This window comes from Rissa tridactyla, chromosome 17, assembly GCF_028500815.1.
Source record: "Rissa tridactyla isolate bRisTri1 chromosome 17, bRisTri1.patW.cur.20221130, whole genome shotgun sequence".
In the NCBI taxonomy this organism is placed as follows: Eukaryota; Metazoa; Chordata; class Aves; order Charadriiformes; family Laridae; genus Rissa; species Rissa tridactyla.
Genome location: NC_071482.1, coordinates 8,349,580 through 8,369,759, shown reverse-complemented (window position 1 = coordinate 8,369,759; position 20,180 = coordinate 8,349,580). Strand labels below are relative to the sequence as shown.

At 50.9% G+C, this 20,180-nt stretch overlaps 2 protein-coding genes across 2 annotated transcripts; both read right to left on the bottom strand.

The window, feature by feature from the left end:
* Window positions 1-3,925: 3,925 nt before the first annotated feature.
* Window positions 3,926-4,729, bottom strand: LOC128918730 (olfactory receptor 14J1-like; the record flags this gene model as incomplete). Its single annotated transcript, XM_054223284.1, has 1 exon — window positions 3,926-4,729. A coding segment is annotated over one exon (804 nt), but the record flags the coding sequence as incomplete, so codon positions are not given.
* A 4,771-nt stretch (window positions 4,730-9,500) lies between these two features.
* LOC128918729 (olfactory receptor 10AG1-like) lies at window positions 9,501-10,340 on the bottom strand. The gene has a single exon (XM_054223283.1). It carries the CDS (start codon window positions 10,338-10,340, stop codon window positions 9,501-9,503), a length of 840 nt encoding a protein of 279 aa, XP_054079258.1.
* Between the last annotated feature and the right edge of the window lie 9,840 nt (window positions 10,341-20,180).

Here is a 20,180-nt window from a genome sequence, read left to right as displayed (position 1 = left end):
TTAAACTGTAATTCTTCACTACACTAAATCTTATTGAAGGGGGATTTACTCAATTCAAATGTATAGCTCCAATTCAAATTTATAGTTATTTAAACTTTGGAAACAAAAATTGTTAATTTAATTTCTATATGTTTATTAATGTTTACCATTGTAGAAATCTATACACATACACATAAGTATATATATAAAAATAGTGTGTGTAGTATTAAAAACAATAAATTCATTAGTAGAATTATACACTTCCTTTCATAGATATATACAATATATGATTATATTGTCTAGAAATATTCTATTTTTATATCCAAACGAGGCAGGCAGCCCATCCCAGGGGCTGCCTGAGAACACGCGGGTGTGACGGTGTCAAGAACTGGCCGTTAGCCAATCACGGAGCTGTGTGATCTTTAACCAAACGGCAGCTCCCTGCCAGGGAATGGCGGCATCTCGGCATCAAATGGTGGACAAACCAAAATGGCGACCCCGTGCATGGAGGGGAAGGGCCTTCCGGGTCCCATGCACCTCCGGGTCTATCCAGGCAGGGTGGCCGGTGCTGGCAGCCAATCAGAAGAGAGCAGAGGCCCGGTAGAGGAGAGGGGGCGGGACTTCCGCCGGAAGCTGGTGGGCGGGGCAGCTGTCAGGCCGAGTGGCCATAAAGAAGAAGGTGCAGGGCCCCAAACCTGAGGGCAAAGGCTCAGGGAGGCAGCGATGGGAGCCAAAGGTGGTCAGTCACGCTGAGGGATGGAGGCGTGTGAGAGGTGGAGTGTTTATTCCAGCAAGGTCATCTGAGCGGGGACCTTGTTAATGGGGAAACGGGGAGAAAAAAGGGAGAAAAACCAGAAGCAGAATGCACTGAGCCACAAACTTGAGCAAAGAACCATGGAGTCCATGACAAGAAAGAACTTTTGCCAGTCCCAGGAATTGGTGGGCCATCAAGAAAGTCCAGGTGGCACCTCCAGGAAGATCAAGTGGCCGTTTGAAATGAGAACATTGTGACTCAGAGGGGGCCTGGTCTGGGAGGGATGCGGGAATGAATAGAGCTGTGCAAACCCCTGAGGGACATGCAGCGGAAGGGGGAGCAGGGAGGAACCAAGAGGGAGGAGGCAGAAGACGGTATAAAAGAGGCCAGTTGCATGTCCGACTGGATTGACCGGGGGAAGGGGACGGAGTTTTAGGAAGAGAGAAGGGCCACCTGATCTAGTGGGAGATGTCCCTGCCCATGGCAGGGGGGTTGGAACTAGATGATCTTTAAGGTCCCTTCCAACCCTAACAATTCTATGATTCTGTGATTTCGGGTGTGTTCCTCTAAAGAAGTTGTCCTGGTCAATGGCCCAGCTGAAGTGCCTCTGTACCAATGCACGCAGCCTGGGGAACAAAGAGGAGGAGCTGAGCACCCTTGTGCAGCTGGAATCCTCATGGCTGGGGTTTGCTCCAGGCCACCCGACCAAGAGGAGCCTTTTGACGAAGCGTTCTTACTTCTCCTACAGGAAGCACCACAGACACTCCGATCCTCCTGGGGAATTCCAGTCACCCTGACAGCTGCTGGAAGAGCATCCCAGCAAGCTGTAAGCAGTGCGGGAGACTCATGGAGTGTGTTGACAAAGGGACTGAGAGCAGCCCTGCAGAGAAGGGCTTGAGGATACTGGTGTTTGAGTAACTGAACATGAGCTGGCAATCATAGAACCATAGAATCATTTAGGTTGGAAAAGACCCTTGGGATCATCGAGTCCGAGCATCAACTCCACTCTACGAAGTTCTCCCTTACACCATATCCCTTAACACCACATCTAAACGAGTGCTAAACACATTCAGGGATGGTGACTCCACCACCTCCCTGGGCAGGCCATTCCAGTGTCTGACCACTCTTTCTGGGAAGAATTTTTTCCTAATGTCCAGCCTAACCCTCCCCTGCTGCAGCTTGAACCCATTCCCTCTTGTTCTATCACTAATGACCTGTGAGAAGAGACCAGCACCAACCTCTCTACAATGGCCTTTCAAGTAGTTGTAGAGAGCGATGAGGTCTCCCCTCAGCCTCCTCTTCCTCAAACTAAACAGTCCCAGCTCCTTCACTCGCTCCTCATCAGATTTATTCTCCAGGCCCTTCACCAGCTTCGTTGCCCTCCTCTGCACTCGCTCCAGCACCTCGAGATCTCTCTCGTATTGAGGTGTCCAGAACTGGACACAATACTCAAGGGGTGGCCTCCCCAGTGCTGAGTACAGGGGGACAATCACCTCCCTCCTTCTGCTGGTCACACTATTTCTAATACAAGCCAGGATGCCATTGGCCCCCTTGGCCACCTGGGCACACTGCTGGCTCATGTTCAGCCGCTTGTCAATTACAACCCCCAGGTCCTTTTCTGCCAGGCAGCTCTCCAGCCACACTTCCCCAAGCCTGTAGCGATGCATGGGGTTGTTGTGGCCCAAGTGCAGGACCAGAAAGCCAAGCGCATCCTGGGCTGCATGAAGAGAAGAGTGGCCAGCAGGTGGAGGGAGGGGATTGTCCTCCTCTACGCTGCTGTGGTGAGACCCCAGCTGGAGAACAGTGTCCAGCTCCGGGGTGCCAAGCACAAGACCAATATAGACCTGTTAGCGTGCGTGTAGAGTAGGGCCACAAAAATGCTCTGAAAGCTGGAACACCTCTCATGGAGAAAAGCTGAGAGAGTTGGGGTTGTTTAGCACAGAGAAGAGAAGGCTCCAGGGAGACCTTATTGCAGGAATCCAATATAAAAAGGAGGCTTGTAGGACAGTCGAGGAGAGACTTTGTACCAAGGCCTGCAGTGACAGGACGAGGGCCAAGGGTTTTAAAGGGAGAGAAGGCGGGTTTAGATTGGAGATAAGGGAGAAATATATTGCGATAATGGTGGTGAGAGAAGGGAACAGGTTGCCCAGAAAAGCTGTCGATGGCCCATCATTGGAAGTGTTTAAAGTCGGGTTGGACAATGCTTTGAGAAGCCTGATCTAGTGAAAGATGTCCCTGTGTGTGGAGAGGGGATTGGACTAGATGACCTTTAAAGGTTCTTTGCAACCCAAACCATGCTGTGATTCTGTGATTCGATGTCTCTATGACCCACATACAAGGAAGCACATGGCAGTGGTGGTTACCCAGGGGGTGTTACTCAAAACCTGAAGTGATCTCAAGAGACTGAGTTTCCCACAACAGGACACTCCTAGCAGTAGCTGCTGGCACTTGTGCTCCCTCAAATTCATCTCATCACCCACATGACATGTGCATTCCAGAGTCTGTAAAGCAAGAACAAACTTCTGATGCAGTCATTTTGTGTCCCTCCATGGAGGGACAGAGCAGCTCTCTGAGCTGAGGTGAGTGGCTGTTGCTGCAGCTGTGAGGGGCTGGTTGGTGACAATTACCCTGGGGCAGGTTCCCCGGGGTGTCCATGGACCGTGGCACAGAGCAGGTCCTGCTCTGCTGGTCCTTCCTGTCTCTCCAGAAGGCCTGGCTGTGTGAGAACACTGCTGTGTGCACCCAGCCTTCACACTCACACAGCTGAGCTCTGCACTGGTGTTTTCCTCTCCCGAGCGCTTCCCAGCTCAGCCCAGATAAAGCAAAAGCTGCGTGTGTAAGCAAAGCAAAATAAAGCATTCATTCGCTGCTTGATTTTCTGCTGCTGCCTTTATTTTGTTTCAAGTATAGAGGGAGTCTGGCTTCTCATGTACATCAGGTCATTGGGAAGAAAGAACACTGAAATGCTCAAAAAGCGAGATTAGGAATAATATTACAACAAGCCTAAAATAAGAGGAAGAGAGAAAAAAGAGAAACAGTGAAAGAGAGAAAGAGAGGAAGAGATAAAGAAAGCAAGGAATATAGGAAGGAAAAAAAAGGAAAAAAAAGAAAGAAAGAAAGAAAAGAAAGAAAAGAAAGAAAGAAAGAGAGAAAGAAAGAAAGAAAGAGAAAGAAAGGAAGACTGTAAAAAGGTTATGAACAGAAGGTTGTCCTGCTGTTTTCTGTGAATATTGCAGTATATTGCAATAGTTTCCTCAGGGCATCCCTGAGCTCCTGGTTCCTCATGCTATAGATGAGGGGGTTCACTGCCGGAGGCACCACCGAGTACAGAATGGACATCACTAGGTCTAGTACTGGGGAGGAGATGGAGGAGGGCTTCAGGTAGGCCAATGTGGCAGTGCTGAGAAACAGAGAGACCACGGCCAGGTGAGGGAGGCACGTGGAAAAGGCTTTGTGTCGTCCCTGCTCTGAGGGGATCCTCAGCACAGCCCTGAAGATCTGCACATAGGACACCACAATGAAAACAAAACAGGCAAAAGAAAAAAAAGCAGCAAACACAAGAAGCCTGCCTTCCCTGAGGTAGTCTGCGTCTGAGCAGGAGAGCTTGAGGATCTGGGGGATTTCACAGAAGAACTGGTCTAGGGCATTGCCTTGGCAGAGGGGTATTGAAAACGTATTGGCCGTGTGCAGGAGAGCAGTGAGAAAGCCACTGCCCCAGGCAGCTGCTGCCATGTGGACACAAGCTCTGCTGCCCAGGAGGGACCCATAGTGCAGGGGTTTGCAGATGGCAGCGTAGCGGTCATAGGCCATGATGGTGAGAAGATAAAACTCTGCTGAGATGAAGGTGACAAACAGGAAGACCTGTGCAACACATCCCAAGTAGGAGATGGCCCTGGTGTTCCAGAGGGAATTGGCCATGGCTTTGGGGAGAGTGGTGGAGATGCAGCCCAGGTCAAGGAGGGCGAGGTTGAGGAGGAAGAAGTACATGGGGGTGTGGAGGCGGTGGTCACAGGCTACGGCAGTGATGATGAGGCCATTGCCCAGGAGGGCAGCCAGGTAGATGGCCAGGAAGAGCCAGAAGTGCAAGAGCTGCAGCTCCCGCGTGTCTGCGAATGCCAGCAGGAGGAAGTGGGTGATGGAGCTGCCGTTGGACATCGGATCCCTTTGTTCCCGAGGTACTGCCAAAGGAGGAAAGCACACTCACAAGTCAGGACAGCTCTGAGCAAATCTCTTCCCATTGCCTGCCCTTCCAAACCCAAGCCCCGAAAACACTCTTTGCCTGTGTCCTTCCTTCCGGGAGCTTTCTGCATTGCCCTTGTTGGAGCTCTCATTGTTGCTGGCCAAGTGTGCCGTGAGGAGCAGAGCTCTGCTTGTGGGCTCCCAAGGAGTCATCCCTGCTCCACAGCAGCGGGGATTTGGGAAAGGGGTTACAGCGTCTGACATTCACTAGTTACCTCATCTGTAATCCACTTGTAACGCAGAGGAGCTGCTCAGCATATTCCTGCAGGAAAACCTCAAGGAAGCTCCTGGTTGTCCTAAAGCCGCAGTGACATGAGCAGAGCCAGCTCACTCCTCAGCCTTGTCGGGGGCGAAGGACCAGGCAGCTTTTGACTCACTCCCCCCTGGCCCCCTGCAGAGGAACAGGGAGAAGAGGGAGAAGAAGGAATAAAAATCTCATGGGTTGAGGTACAGACAGTTTGATAGACCAGTAACGGGAAAGAAAATGACAATCATTGTAAAAGAATATAGGAAACCAGGAGTGATGCAGTACAATTGCTTACCACCCGATGCCCATCCCGAGCAGTGAACACGGATTCCTGCCGCCCGGCCAACCCCCATTTCTATACTGAGCATGACGTCTGTGGTATGGAATATTCCTAGGCCCAGCTTGTCCTGCCTGTGCTCCCTCTCACTTTCTACGGGAAACTGAACAAGTCCTTGACTTAACATACACACTACATAGCAACAACTCAACCAAAATGTCTCATCATCATTAATCTAAATCCAAACCACAGCAGCTTCTAGGAAGAAAATGAACTCTCTCCCAGCTGAAACCAGGACAACTCCCAGGTAGCGCTTGTCTTGAGGTGCTTCTGGAAAAGTCCCTGTGAAATGTCCACTGCCTCTGATGGAGCAGCAGAGAATCTCTGATCTTGAGCATGTCCTCCTGCTCTACCCAGGAGAGAGATCCCATAGGTTTTGGGCTATGAGAGCTTTAGGAGATCCCTGCAGGAACTGCAGCGGCATTGCCCTGCACCCAGAGACTTACCGTGTCAAGGGCTGTGAAGATTTCTCTCTCTGTGAGCTCTCAGTGTCCTCCCACTCCCAGCTGCCTTTAACCTCTCTCCACCTGCTCGTCTCCTCTCACGCTTGGTAGAGGAGCTCCTTGCCATGGCTTTCCTCCATCCCAGGAGCCTGGACCAGTTTAGTGGCAGAGGACCAGCTCAAGGCATTTTATTGACCTCTCTGGTGGTTTTGGTGCTGAGCCCATGAAGCTCAGACACAGGGGATGCTGATGAAACCTCTCCAGAAGTCAACGTCAGATGCAAACTGCAAAGTTTCTTGGAGCGTTAATGGGTCCCACTGAGGGCCATTACTGCCAAAGGCTCCTGGGGGCTCGTTTGAGGGAAAACTGGAGGCAGTGAGGGCAGGTAGGCAAAGGCAATGGATAGGTGTCTGATGCTGGCTAATCCTGAATGTGTGAGAGGAAGGCAAAGGGCCAGGCCCTGGCCTCCAGCCCCTGGGAAGGGAGATCCTGCCCCACAACCACAGCTCAGGGTCTTCCTGGGGCATTGTGATGGGAGGACGTGCAACGCCAAGGGCAGAAACACAGAATGACGGCTCCCGGGTGGGGAAGAGGAGGCGCTAAGGCCCTAGTGCTGTAAGGATAAGGTGTCTTCTGGTAGCCTTGGTGGCACAGACAACAGCCATAGCCAAGAGGAGAAAGACATAAGCACTGTTGGGGGCTTTCAGCCTTGCCATCTCCCTTGATCGCTTCCACCACAGGCTGTGCTATGGTGTCCCACATCTGCTCCTCTTCCCCTGCAGGCTGCAGACATCCCCCCTGCTTCCCCGTCTTGCTCTCCTCTCGGCATCTCACTGCTTTTACTGACCTCTCTCCGTCGTCATTGGCTGTTCCTGAAACACAACGCCTTGGGCTGATCCCGACTCCCTCTGGGTGATCTGTTGCAGCACAGCACTGCCCTTGCAGTGGCATTTCTTTCTCCTGGTGTCCAGTCTCAACCTCCCAAACTGATCTTTGTTACATTATTTCTTTCTCCTGCTGTTTCCTTCCAAAGAAAAGCTCCATCGTCTCTGAAATAACCCTGCAACCAGCTTCAGGCTCTTCCAATGCTGCCCAGAGCCTCCCTGCCACTGGGCCAGAGAAGCCCAGGTCCCTCAGCCCCTCCACAAAGCACACGTGCACTGGGTCCTCAAGCCCATCGTGGCAGACCTCCTCTGGACACTCTCCAGGTCCTCTCCACTTCTCCAAAATGGGGAGCCGCACACTGGGACACAGCTGTGTGTGTTGGGCCACAGCAGTGCTGAGTTAAAGGGGAAGGTGACTCAAATTGCCTGGGGGGCACACGCTCCTCCTCCTGCAGCCCCGTAGACAGCCGGCCTTGTCCACAGTGAGCGTGCACCACTGGCTCATGAGGCGTCCCTCAGGCTGCCCAGCCCCGTCTCCGTAGGGTCCCTGCTCATCACATCAGGTCCCAGCCTGTCCTGCTGCATTGGGGTTATTCTTTTCTGGGCTGCAGGACTGGACACTTCTCCTTGCAAAACTTCAAGACATTTCTGTTGGCCAAATCCCAGCATTTCTCCAACTGCCCCTGGCCTCAAGCTCCATTTGGTCAGCTGTTAATGGTTGTGTGCAGATGGTCACCCTGATGCTTGTTCCTCAGTGCTTGGTATCTGGGGACAGATCACTTTAATGTCTTTACAGAATCACACAGAACCACAGGATGGTTTGAGTTGGAAGGGACCTTAAAGATCACCCAGTTCCAACCCCCCTGCCCTGGGCAGGGACACCTCGCACTAGACCGCGTTGCTCAAAGCCTCACCCAGCCTGGCCTTGAACACCTCCAGGGATGGGGCATTGACAATTTCTCTGGGCAACCTGTTCCAGCGCCTCACCACCCTCACAGTAAAGAATTGTTTCCTGATATCCATTCTAAATCTACCCTCTTTCAATTTGAGGCCATTACCCCGTGCCCTGTCATCACACTCCCTGATAAAGAGTCCCTCCCCATCCTTCCGGTAGGCACCCTTTAGGGACTGGAAGGCCGCTGTAAGGTCTCCGCGGAGCCTTCCCTTCTCCAGGCTGAACAACCCCAACTCTCTCAGCCTGTCCTCAGAGCAGAGGGGCTCCAGCTCTCTGATCATCTTTGTGGCCCTCCGCTGGACCCCTTCCAACAGGTCCATGTTGTTCTTGTGCTGAGGACTCCAGAGCTCGACACAGTACTGCAGGTGGGGTCTCACCAGTGCAGAGTAGAGGGGCAGAATCACCTCCCTCCATCTGCTGGCCACGCTTCTTTTGATGCAGCCCAGGATGCGGTTGGCTTTCTGGGCTGCAAGTGCACTTTGCCTGCTCATGTTGAGCTTCTCGCCCACCAGCACCACCTTCTCCTCAGGGCAGCTCTCAAGCCATTCTCCACTCAACCTGGATTTGTGCCTGGGATTGCCATGACCCAGGTGCAGGACATTGCACATGGCCTGGCTGAACTTTATGAGGTTCACACAGGCCCACCTCTCAAGCCTGTCAAGGTCCCTCTGGATGGCATCCCTTCCCTCCAGCGTGTTGACTGTGCCACACAGCTTGGCGTCGTCGGCAAACTTTCTGAGGGTGCACTCAATCCCACTGTCCATGTCACCAACAAAGATGTTAAACAGCACCGGTCCCGGTACTGACCCCTGAGGAACGCCACTCGTCACTGGTTTCCATGTGCACGTGATGATCTCAGCCCACTTTGCCACCACTGGAGAGACACAGGGAGAACCCATCTCATTCTAAGGCAGACATTCCAAAAGCTCAGTCAATCAGTCTCAGTCTTGTTTCTCCATCTTATCAGCAAAGTCAGTTTCGAAGAAATGCTGTGTAGACTCATAAAACCATTCAGATGGCAACGGATCATGGGAAGTCTCCAGCATAACCTCTTGCTCAAAGCAGGCTGCACGTCGATTTCAGGCTCTGTTACTCACAGCTTTGCCTATTTGTGTCATGAAAATCTCCTAGTGATTTCGGGTTTGGTTTTGCTTTTGATCTATTCATGTTGAGTTTGTCAAGCATTGTACAGCTCAATGCAAAGTATGATAGGAGGGGAAGATGACTTTCAGATCCTTCAATTCTCCTAAGCTGATGCCATCCATGGACACTCTGGATAGTCAATGGGGTCCAGCAAATGATTTCCCAGCCTGAGGTTAGTCGTCTTCTTCTCACTGGATGAGTCACCCTCTAATCCCTCTTGACTGATTCGACTGTTTTCCTTTAAAGGTACTGGCAGCTTGGGCAGACACAGCGTGAACAAGCTGTTTGCAGTCAGCTCTCCAGGGGAGCTGAAGCTGCTCTGGAGTATGAAGATACCTAGGTGGAGCTATCAGAGATAACAGGAATGCCCCGGGAGACCTGTCCCCCTCCTGAGCAGGATTATAGCCAGGCAGGAGACGGGTTTTGTCTAAGCTACTATGGGACACCTGTGTTCACACAACCAAATACCTTGTTGGGACTTTTGGTACTATTTGGGCTCCTTTCACATACTCTGCTCTATCACTTTCTCCATAGGAGCCTCTTCAGGGCAATTGTCACTTCCTTATTCCTCAGGCTATAGATGACGGGGTTGCGCATGGGGGTCACAATCGTGTAAAACAGGGCAAGGTATTTGTCAGTGTCTGCAGAGTCTCTTGACCGTCGTTTAAAGTACACAACCATGACGGAGCCATAGAAGACAGTCACCACCCCCAGGTGTGAGGAGCAGGTGGAAAAGGCTTTGCATCTGCCCAGAACTGAAGGCATTTTCAGCATTGCCCTGACAATTTGAGTGTAAGAAACGACCATCAAGGAAAAGGGAAGGACTGCAAAGAGCAGGATGATGGTGTGCAGCATCACTTGGTTCCAGAAAGTGTCTGCACAGGCCAGTTCCAACAGAGGGGGGACATCACAGAAGAAGTGATGAAGGCTATGGGATGCACAGCCGGGCAAAGTGAACAGCTGGTAAGTCTGCCCTACTTGTACTGGGATGACAGCCACCCATGAGCCCACCACCAGTCTGACACAGAGCCTCCCATTCAGGATGAGGCCATAGTGCAGGGGGTCACAGGTAGCTACACAGCGGTCGTAGGATACGGCGGCCAGGAGAAGGCTTTCGGTGCTGCCCAGCAAAACCAGGAAATACAGCTGGGCAGCACAGCCAAGGAAGGAAATGCTGCCGTCTCCCGTCAGGAAAGCCCGCAGCATTTTTGGCATGAGGCCATTCCCTGTGAGGACCATGAGGTAGATGACCAGGAAGACTGTGAAGCGCAAGCCTTGCAGGTTGGCGTGGTCAGAGAATCCCAGAAGAAGAAAGCCAGGTCCTGCTGTGTGGTTCTCCAAGCCTTTTCTTTGGGACATTTTCTGTCTACAGAGCAACCCAAACAACACGCTCACTGGACAACGGCAGTGGCCCACGCACCATCACGCACCCCTCAAGCACAGTGAAAGACTACAGACACCAGCACAAGTGTGACTGCAGTAATTAGGAAAGCCCAAACGAGATCTGCATGGCTGTATGGGAGCGGAACACCAGTTGCTCATTGAGCAAAGGCTTCTCAGGAGAAAACAGAACAGATCTCTTCAGTCCAAATGATGTATGGACCAGAAAAAAATATTTTTTCTGCTAGGATGATGGAAGGGAAGGGAAGGGAAGGGAAGGGAAGGGAAGGGAAGGGAAGGGAAGGGAAGGGAAGGGAAGGGAAGGGAAGGGAAGGGAAGGGCAACACCAGCTTTCACTCTTAGATTTTAGTGAGAGAGGGTTCCCTCAGCTCTTCTCGGAGATAAGACCCCACCTCCCGAAGCTCTGTCGACACACACAGAGAGCAGGGGGACATGCCTTAGATCCAAATTATTCATTTTTACATGGCTGACAGGTGAAGTCTATAAGAAAGAAAACAAACTGCTACCTGTCAATGAATCAGGTACATTGATGCACCCATGGGGCATTTCAACAAGGCAGAAAAGGTGCTATTTGTGCATATATCACGAGCGTTCAGGGTGCTAAAAGGAGGCGTTATGCAAGCAATCACAACACTACCTCAAAGAGCTTTCAAAGCATTCAAAAAATGAAGGTGATGAAAGATAGAGGAATGGAGACCAGTGGGTGATCTCCCGAGATATCTAGTTTTCCTGAAAAGGTCGGGCTTTTATAACTTCTGGACAAGCTCTGCCTGGTTCCGGTTCCTGTTCCTGACCCTGCTGCTCTGTCGCATGGATTCATGGCAGCTTACTGAGGGCTCCATGGCTCCGTTCCCAGCGCAGAAACGTTCCCCAGTCCCTGTAAGCCCTTGCAGAGCAGAGCGATGCTCGCGTCGGCTGGGAGACTGAGCCTTCCCTTTTGCATTTCCCAGAGCACACGGACTTCTCACGGATCACATGTGAAGAACGTGAGCCATTAACAAGCAGCTCTGTTTGTCATCTTAAACTCTGACATATGAATAACGAGAATAGCGGTTTAGAACACATGTCATAAAAGCATTCACATTAGCCAAGTGAAAAAAAACCAACACAAATGTCTTGTTCAAGAGGACGCTTGAATTCCCAGAGACATGCAGTCTTAAGAGCGTGATCACTATTACTTTTTCTTTTTTTCTTACTGCTCCTGCCTAGTGAGTTCTCCTAGAGCTGCCATTCAAAATCTCCAAGATAAAATTAGGGTTTATGTGAGGGAAAAGTGACCATGATTTCTTTCCTAATCTCCCCATTTCTGCATGCAAACACGTGTAGAAAAATGAAAGTTTTTTATTTCCTGAAATACCGTCAGATACTTGCATTTATCATACACAAATTTTTAAGTGAAAGAAACCATTTATAGGCAGGTTGCCCATAAGCAGCATTTTCTCCTTGTATGAACACACTCCGCCACCCCCCGGCCCCAAACCTACAGCATATTCTTTCTAACGCCCAGATAACTCGGTGCTTCATGAGATCACACCTAGTGCATGGGCTGGACTGACTTTGGGCGTGGGAAACTGCTGGAGGACTCTTCGCACAGTGACTGTCTCACCAGCGGCATTTCTCCAAGCCGAACAAAACCTGCTCCTCTGAGCCCAGCCAAGCCACCCCAATGCCTGCAGCCGCTTTTGGCAGTGGCTGTGCCGCCACGGTGCCTCAGCACTTCAGAGCATGCCGAAAGGGATTTACCATTGGCAGAAGCCACAATGCAGGAACACGCTGCTCACTCCATGGTGCCGCAGGAGACGGTGGTGACCTCTTTTCCTCTCTGTCATTTCCCTGGAAACCACCTGCGTGGGGTTCTCAGGACACTTCTCCCTGACTCATGTTCCTACCTGGGTATAAGTCAGTTAGTGAACAAGCCCAGGAGAGACGACAGCAATGCTAGTGCTACCTGTGCTCCTCCCCAGACACCCACCGCATCATTAACAACGTTAGAAAGACTATTAGAATAACGGACGTTTGCGTCACCAGCACGCCCTGAGCAACTTCCAGAACATGACTTTCAAAACTAGAGAAATTGAGAAATGAGACTGGGCAGCTCAAAAGAAAACTGCTAAGCTTGTGAGAGGGAAAAAAAAAAGAAAAAAATCAAGGAGGGAGCAGGAAATAAGTAAATTCAGTCTGTGATTAGCTTTAGTTTGCAGCAACAGAAAAGGCTGCTCCGCAACACCTCCTCCCTGGGCCTCCACCTTGGCTGTGCCCCGTATTAGCTCCAAGGTGGAGACGGTCTTGAGTGGTCAAACTCCAATGGCTCATGCTCTGTGCTCAGGTTCACCTCCAAAGGGGGTGCAGGGAGAAAGCTCAGGCTGGAGGTTCATGGGAAGGTTAGAGAGCCTGTGTACTGTCACTGCACTGCAGATGTCTACGTTTGCACAGTTTAACGTGACACGAACAATGGATGAGTGTGTCTGACCAAGGCAGCCTTGCGTGGCTCTATCGCCAATAGCACAAATGGCCCTTCCAGATGAGAGCATCTCCTGCCCTCCTGTGAGGCTCACGCAGCCCTTGATTTCTTACTCTGCAACTCTACGCACGGGTCGAGCCCTACCGTTCAGGCAGTTCTTCACCCACCGCACCCTCTACCTGCTCATCTCCAAGTTGGGCAACTTGTCCAGAAGGAGACTTTGAGGGACGCTATCAAAAGCTTTACTAAAATCCAGCAAAACTACATCCACCACCTTCCCTTCATCCACTGGGCAGGTGACCTTATTGTGGTTCGTGGTGAATCATTTGTCCCCCTTAATGTTAACTCCTTCTCCCAGGTGGGCATTAGGGCTCTAGATGGCCCCCAGTTCAGGCTTGGCTGTTCACTCTCCAAGAAGGGCACTCTGTGGAGACTGCAGCAATACTGAGAGGGTTTCCCAGCAAAGTCCAAGAGAACAAGAGGAGGAGAAAGCCCAAGCTCTGACTCCATGAAGACAAACTGGAGGTGCTGGAGATAATCTGGCCAAAGATTCCCCATGACAGGGGAATCCCTTCCCACCACTACCACTGGAGGGGTCTCCATGCACATTTCCAGCATTGTTAGAATGCCAAAATACCCAAAGAAAGTCCTTTTGTGTCCATGCCCTGCTGTCCTGGCTGGCCTGCCTGGTGACCATGGCTGAGACCAGGCTTATCCCAGTGCTTGACCCAGCCATGGGACCTTTCTTCCCTTTCACTGGCAGAGACAGGTTGTGACTTCACGATCAGCAGCCAAGCCATTTTCCTGTTTCTGGCCTGTGAGGTTCTCAGACAGAATTGACTTCAGGCACCTTCACAGACACCTGCCTCTTACTCACCTGTGAGGTTCTGAGGCAGAATTGACTTCAGGCACCTTCACAGACACCTGCCTCTTACTCACCTGTGAGGTTCTGAGGCACAGCTGACATAAGAGTAGCTTCCCCACCATCACCCACCTTGTCACCCACAAGCTGATCTGATACACGTCATCTCACATTTCGTCTTCCAAAGTCATGCGACCATTCCAGGACCACACAACCTCTGCATTCACTCTGCCTCTGGGGGAAAAACAGCTTAGAGTGAGGTTTGGAGGACAAGGGAAGGTTAGGGTTTCCGAGGGAGGCCGCTAGGGCTTTTGGGTTAGGGGTTTCTGTTACCAGTTCTCTTCCATGCGAACCAAAAACTCTGGTCAGAGCTGGTAAGAGCTCCCCTTTTAGGGCTAGGGGTCATGGTGAGGCTCAGGATGATTCTTCTTAGGGCTTCTTGTAATTGATCTGAGTCCTGCTCAGCTTTGTGGGTTAGGGGGTTGGGTTAGGGCTAGAGGCTTAGGGTTAGGCCAGAGTTAAGGCATTTCAAGAGCAGGAACCTCGCCAAGTGCTGTCCCTCCCACACGCTTCTCCCTTCACCTATCCCATGCTCCCTTCTCTCTTTGATGAAACTCTCAGGCATCTCGAGCACTTCACCACGCTGCTCCTCACATGCAGCTTCCTCCAGCATTAATGACACCACAATCTACTCGCCAGCAAGGGCACCTTTGCCTTCATCCTCCTCTTGCCTGCCCCTAACATCTCATCATCTCCCTGGCCTTTCCCTCCAGAACTTCACAATCCCTGCCCTCCTCCTACATCCTGGGAAACACGAGTAAGACTTAGGGGAGGGGTTGAAGACGAAAGGAGGTTGAGGGACAGGATTAGGGAGTTGGCTTTGGGTTTAGGCGTGAGGCATGTGGTGAGGGTTTCAGCTTTGGCATTGGTGTTCGGGGAAGGGCTACAGATGAGAGCTGCAGGTGAGGGATTAGGGTTAGGGTCCAGCAAAGTCTCAGTGTGAGCTGGGCAGTGCTGGGTCAGAGGGGAAGGGTGTGTAGCCACTTCGCGTGTTTCTGCCCTCGTGATGACCAGGGGAAAACTCAGCTGCCGATGACCAAAAGCATCATCATTCTAATGCGCTTCCAAAATCAAATCACACACACAGACACACACAAACACAAGGCTTACAAGAGAGCTTTTTAAATCGGATCGTGCACACACAAAGAGATACAGAGGTTAACCTATAGAATTAAGATGTTTCTCTTTTTGCAAAAAGTAGTAAATTCCTGGTACCAAATGATCTTGGTCACCTCGAGAAATCCAATAGTAGTGAATGACTCACTCTTTTCCTTCGTCTGCATTTGTCAGCAGATGAGCTCTGAAATCCTTGCGAAATCTACTCTGAAATCCAACCTTCGAAAGCCTCATGAAATCTACTTTTGAAATCCTCGCAAAACCTATACTTTGATATCCTTGGAAAATCTACACTTTGATATCTTCATATCCTCATATCCTCATGCACGCTTTGATAGCCTGATATCCTCGATGTCCTGGGGCACCCACAACATCTCTGGAAAACCTGTTCCATCGTCTCACAACCCTTTTCATAAAAAATTTCTTCCTCAGGCCTATGCTAAATCTACTCTTTTTCAGTTTAGAACTGTTGTCTCTTGTCCTGTCACTACAGGCCTTGGTCAAGGGTCCCTTTCTTACGTATAACTCCCCTTTAAACTATATAAACTCTTGTATGTCTCAGGCGAACCTTGCCATGTTTGAATCTGTCAATAAGACGCTGTGTTGATTATAGCAAATTTTGTTAAATCATTTTGATAATTACCAGGTGATTAATGTTGTTAACATCATACAAGTAAACCCTGTGTTAATAAATTTTATATTGCTGCCACATCAAAGTTGGGCAGGATCCCAAATCAACATTCCCAAGAAGACTGGACATGAGGAGAAAGAAATGTCCCATGAAGGACAGTGCTGTGAGTGCTGAGGTCACCCAGAGGGAGCCTGGATCAGCGCAACGCTGGGTGTTCCAAGGAACAGGCAGGGAGGAAGAAGAGGTGTGAGTAAAGGCGAGGAGATGCCCCAGTGGGAGCAAGGGGAGGAAACAGGTTGGGTGTCCACAGCCTGCAGGTCTTTGTCCCCTTGGCTGTGGCGGTTGTCTTTGCTACCGAGGCCTGAAAGGAGACACCTTAATCTCATGGAAGCGGGGCCTCACTGCTTCCTCGCACCCCCCAGGGAGGCCGGGAGGTGTGGTGCCGTTGTCCTTCACTCGGCATTGCACACCCCACACCTCACTGCCCCAGGAGGAGCCCTGAGCCAGTGTGAGGGACAGGGCTGGCCGCTTGGCGGGATAAAATACATCAAGGCTTTACTCAGCACCAGCTCCACCTGCACAGTGCCTTTGCCTCCCTGTAATCACAGCCTCCACTTTCCTGCTCCAACAAATCCATGGGGAGGCTTGGTCTGTAATGGCCCTCAGTGGGGACAATTAATGCTCAAAGACACTTTGGCGTTTGCTTCTGACTTGAATTCCTGCACAGGTTGTTCCAGCTCCTCTCAGTATCTGGCATTCCTGGGCTCAGCAGCAAATGCCCCATGGGGCTCGTTAAAAAGCAGAAAGCCCTAATGAGCCACAGCTCTTCCATGATTTTCTTCAGGGCTTCTAACCTGGTACAGCTCATTGGAGAGGTCTCAGGAGTCTACTTAAAGTGGAAGGTTTCAAGAAGAACTTAATAAAAAGGAAATTTTTCATTTTGAAAGGGCTTTTTATTAGTCTCTTTATTCTTCCAGAAGAAATGCTTGCAGCTTTCTCCAACTGATACTGAACCAGAGGGTCTCCTAAGGAAGACCGGAAAGGAACCAACTGCCATCTCCTCAAAGTCCCCCACTATATGGACAACTTGCCCCCCCACCTCCTCCTCCCCACCATTTCTCTTGGGGCTGCCTGGGACTTGCATTCTTTGCCTACATCAGACTTGTGCGCTGAGTCTGCAGCTGAATGTTAACAGCTCCTTTGCACCAATTCCTGCCTGTTTCCCCCACAGACTTGGCTGTAAATAGACAAGGGATTCTTATTAAATTTGAACAACCAGAAGGAAAAAAAAGAGACAAATTAATTAAAGAAACCCAATGCATTCCTCCACTATATGCCAAGTCCAAGCCTCCAATAAGGTCCACCTTCCTCAAGCCATCACCATAAAAGATATATGTTGGAGACACTGATAGGAAATTATAAATATACGTACAATTAGTGAGTTGGCTAAAGAGACAGTGTGGCAGATTAAGTAAACTTTGCCTTATTCTTGGCCAAATTTCCATCCCAGAACCTTGTCACCAGCTCATAACTCTAGCGATGTCCCTGCCCATGTTACATTATGTGCTTGTTAAACAAAACTTTTCTTCTCCAGCAAACTCTAGCAAAACTCCTCCTTGGAGACAGTCTCCCCTCAAAGTCCCCTTGCAACCCTGTGGCCAATTGAGATGCAAGAATAAACTCATTACAGTTCCTTCACGTTAACAAGCTCCCAGGGGAAGGTCACGGAGTGTGGAGGGCCCTGGCAGGAATAAAGAGCCTTGGAGGTTCAGCAGGGTCTGCTGAGGGCTGTGGGTGATGAAGCTGCTTCAGGCAATGGAAGCGTGCCTCCTGGGGGCTGATTAGAGCCGAAAGCCAGAGGCAGTGATTGCAGGGTGACAAAGAAAGGAGGCAGAGACATCCTGTGTGCTGTAGCCCCCTGGATGTGCCCGGTCAAGCCAAGGGGCGCAGTGCTAACCCCCAGCTCATTGAAACGGGGATGCTTTTGGTCATCACCACATGAGCTTTCCCTCTGCTCACCACGAGGGCCCAGACACGCTGAGTGCCTTCCACACTCTTGCCCCTCAGACTCGGCAGGACGCAGCTCCCCCTAAGCCTTTGCCTGGACCCTAACCCTAATCCCTCACCTGCAGCTCTCATCTGTAATCCTTCCATGAACACGAACGCCAAAGCTGAAACCCTCACCACATGCCTCATGGATAAAGCTGTTAGAGCGGGTCAAGACATGGATCACCAAAAATCATTGGAGGGCTGGAAGACGTCTCCTAGGAAGAACAGCTGAGAGAGTTGACGTTGTTGAGCCTGGAAACAAAAAAGCTGCAAGGAGACCTTCTTGTGGCCTCTTCATCTATGAGGGAGGTTTATAAGAGAGAGAGAGAGAGATTTTACCAGGGCCAGTAATGACAGGACAAGGGGCAATGGCTTTACGCTGAAAGACGGTAGATTTAGATTGGACATAGGGAAGAAATATTTCACAGTGAGGGTGGTGAGACACTGGAAAAGGTTGCCCAGAGAAGTTGTGGATTCCCCATCCTTGGCGGTGTTTGGGGTCAGGTAGGGCAGGGCTTTGAGCATCCTGATCGAGTCACAGATGTCCCTAAAAACAGGCATAGGACTAGATGATCTTTAAAGGTCCCTTCAAACCCAAACCATTCTGGGATACTAGGAGAGCAGATGTGGCCACACCAGTGCCGAGTCGAGGGGGACGATAAATCCCCATGTCTGGGTGGCCACGGTCCTTCTAACACCACCCCATATGCAGCTGGCCTTAATGGTGCTGAGCCTTTACCAGAGGCTCATATGGCATCCCTCAAAATGCCCAGGCCCCTCTCCTCAGACTCACTCCTCACCTGGTCCTCTCCCACTTTGCCCCTTCTCCTTGAAAAACTTGAGGAGGTTTCTGTTGGCCACGTCCTCAGGTGTCTCAAGGTCCCTGTGCACTGAAGCTCCAGCACGCCAGCATTTAAATTGCATGTGCAGATGGCTCATGCTGAGTCGTGGTTCCTCTAACAAGACAACTTGAGTAGCTGTAGGACAGCAGAGGTAAGAAAAGGGGTTACTAGTGTCATGGACGTCATGAGGAAGGTGGAAAGTGCCACTGTATCCATCTCAGAAACACCAAGGGAAGGGCCAACAAGGAAACGGTGAAAAAGAGTTGGCTGTTTGTATGGGAGGAGATGAGGATGATCCAAGAGAAGAACTTGAGAGTGCAAAAAGACTGGAAAAGGGAATGGAAGTTGAATAGAATCATAGCATTGTCTTCGTTGGAAGGGACCTTTCAGATCACCTACTCCAACCATCAACCTACCTCTGAGAAAAGCCATCACTAAACCATAGCTCGAAGCACTGTATCTTCCCATCTTTTAAATACCGCCATGGATGGTGCCTCAACCACTTCCTGGGCAGTCTGTTCCAATGCTAGGTAACCCCTTCAGCGTAAAAATTTTTCCTAATATCCTGCCTAAACCTCCCCGGCACAACTTGAGGCCGTTTCCTTTTGTCCTATTGCCTCTTACTTGGGAGAAGAGACCGACCCCACATCCTTACAACCTCCTTTCTGGGAGTTTTAGAGAGTGAGAAGGTCTCCCCTCAGCCTACTTTTCTCCAGGTTTAACAATCCCAGCTCTCTCAGCCACTCCACATAAAGTTTATTCTCCAGATCCCTCACCAGCTCCGTTGCCCTTCCCTGGACCCACTCCAGCGCCTCATTACCTTTTTTGTGGTGAGGGGCCCAAAACAGGACGCAGTACTCAAGGTGGGGCCTCACCAGTGCCGAGTACAGGGGGACGATCACTTCCCTACTCCTGCTCACCACACTGTTCCTGATACAGGCCAGGATGCTGTTGGCCTTCTTGGCCACCTGGGCACACTGCTGGCTCATATTCAGCCGGCAGTCGACCAACACCCCCAGGTCCTTTCCTGCAGGGCAGCTCTCCAGCCACTCCTCCCCAGGCTTGTAATGCTGCATGGGGTTGGTGTGACCCAAGTGCAGGACCCGGCACTTGGCCTTGTTGAACCTCAGACCACTGGCCTTGGTCCATCGATCCAGACTCTCCAGATCCCTCTGCAATGCATTCCTACCCTCAAGCAGGTTGACACTCCCAATCGACTTGGTGTCATCTGCAAACTTACTCAGGGTGCACTCGATCCAATGGATGACCAAATGGAGCTTGAGTCCAGGGGCAGCTGGAGAGACGCTGGGAATTGGCCAACAGAAATGTCTTGAGGTATTCCAAGGAGAAGTGTCCAGTCCTGCATCCCGGGGAAGAATAACCCCAAGGCAGCAGGACAGGCTGGGACCTGATGTGCTGAGCAGTGACCCTGCGGAGACGGGACTGGGCACCCTGAGGGACACCTCATGAGCCAGTGGTGCACGCTCACTGTGGACAAGGCTGGCTGTCTACGGGGCTGCAGGAGGAGGAGTGTGTGCCCCCCAGGCAACTTGAGTCACCCTTGTTCTTGTGGGGGATTTCAACTTCCCGGATGTCCGCTGGGAATACTACACAGCAGAGAGGGAACAGTCCCGGAGGTTCCTGGAGTGTGTGGAAGACAACTTCCTAACACAGCTGGTGAAGGAACCTACTAGGGGAAGTGCCCTACTGGACCTACTGTTTGTTAACAGAGAAGGTCTTGTGGGGGATGTAAAGGTTGGAGGTCGTCTTGGGCAGA

Coding starts and splice junctions, on each gene's coding strand:
- LOC128918729 (XM_054223283.1), bottom strand. CDS start 10,340: ATGTCCCAAAGAAAAGGCTTGGAGAACCACACAGCAGGACCTGGCTTT.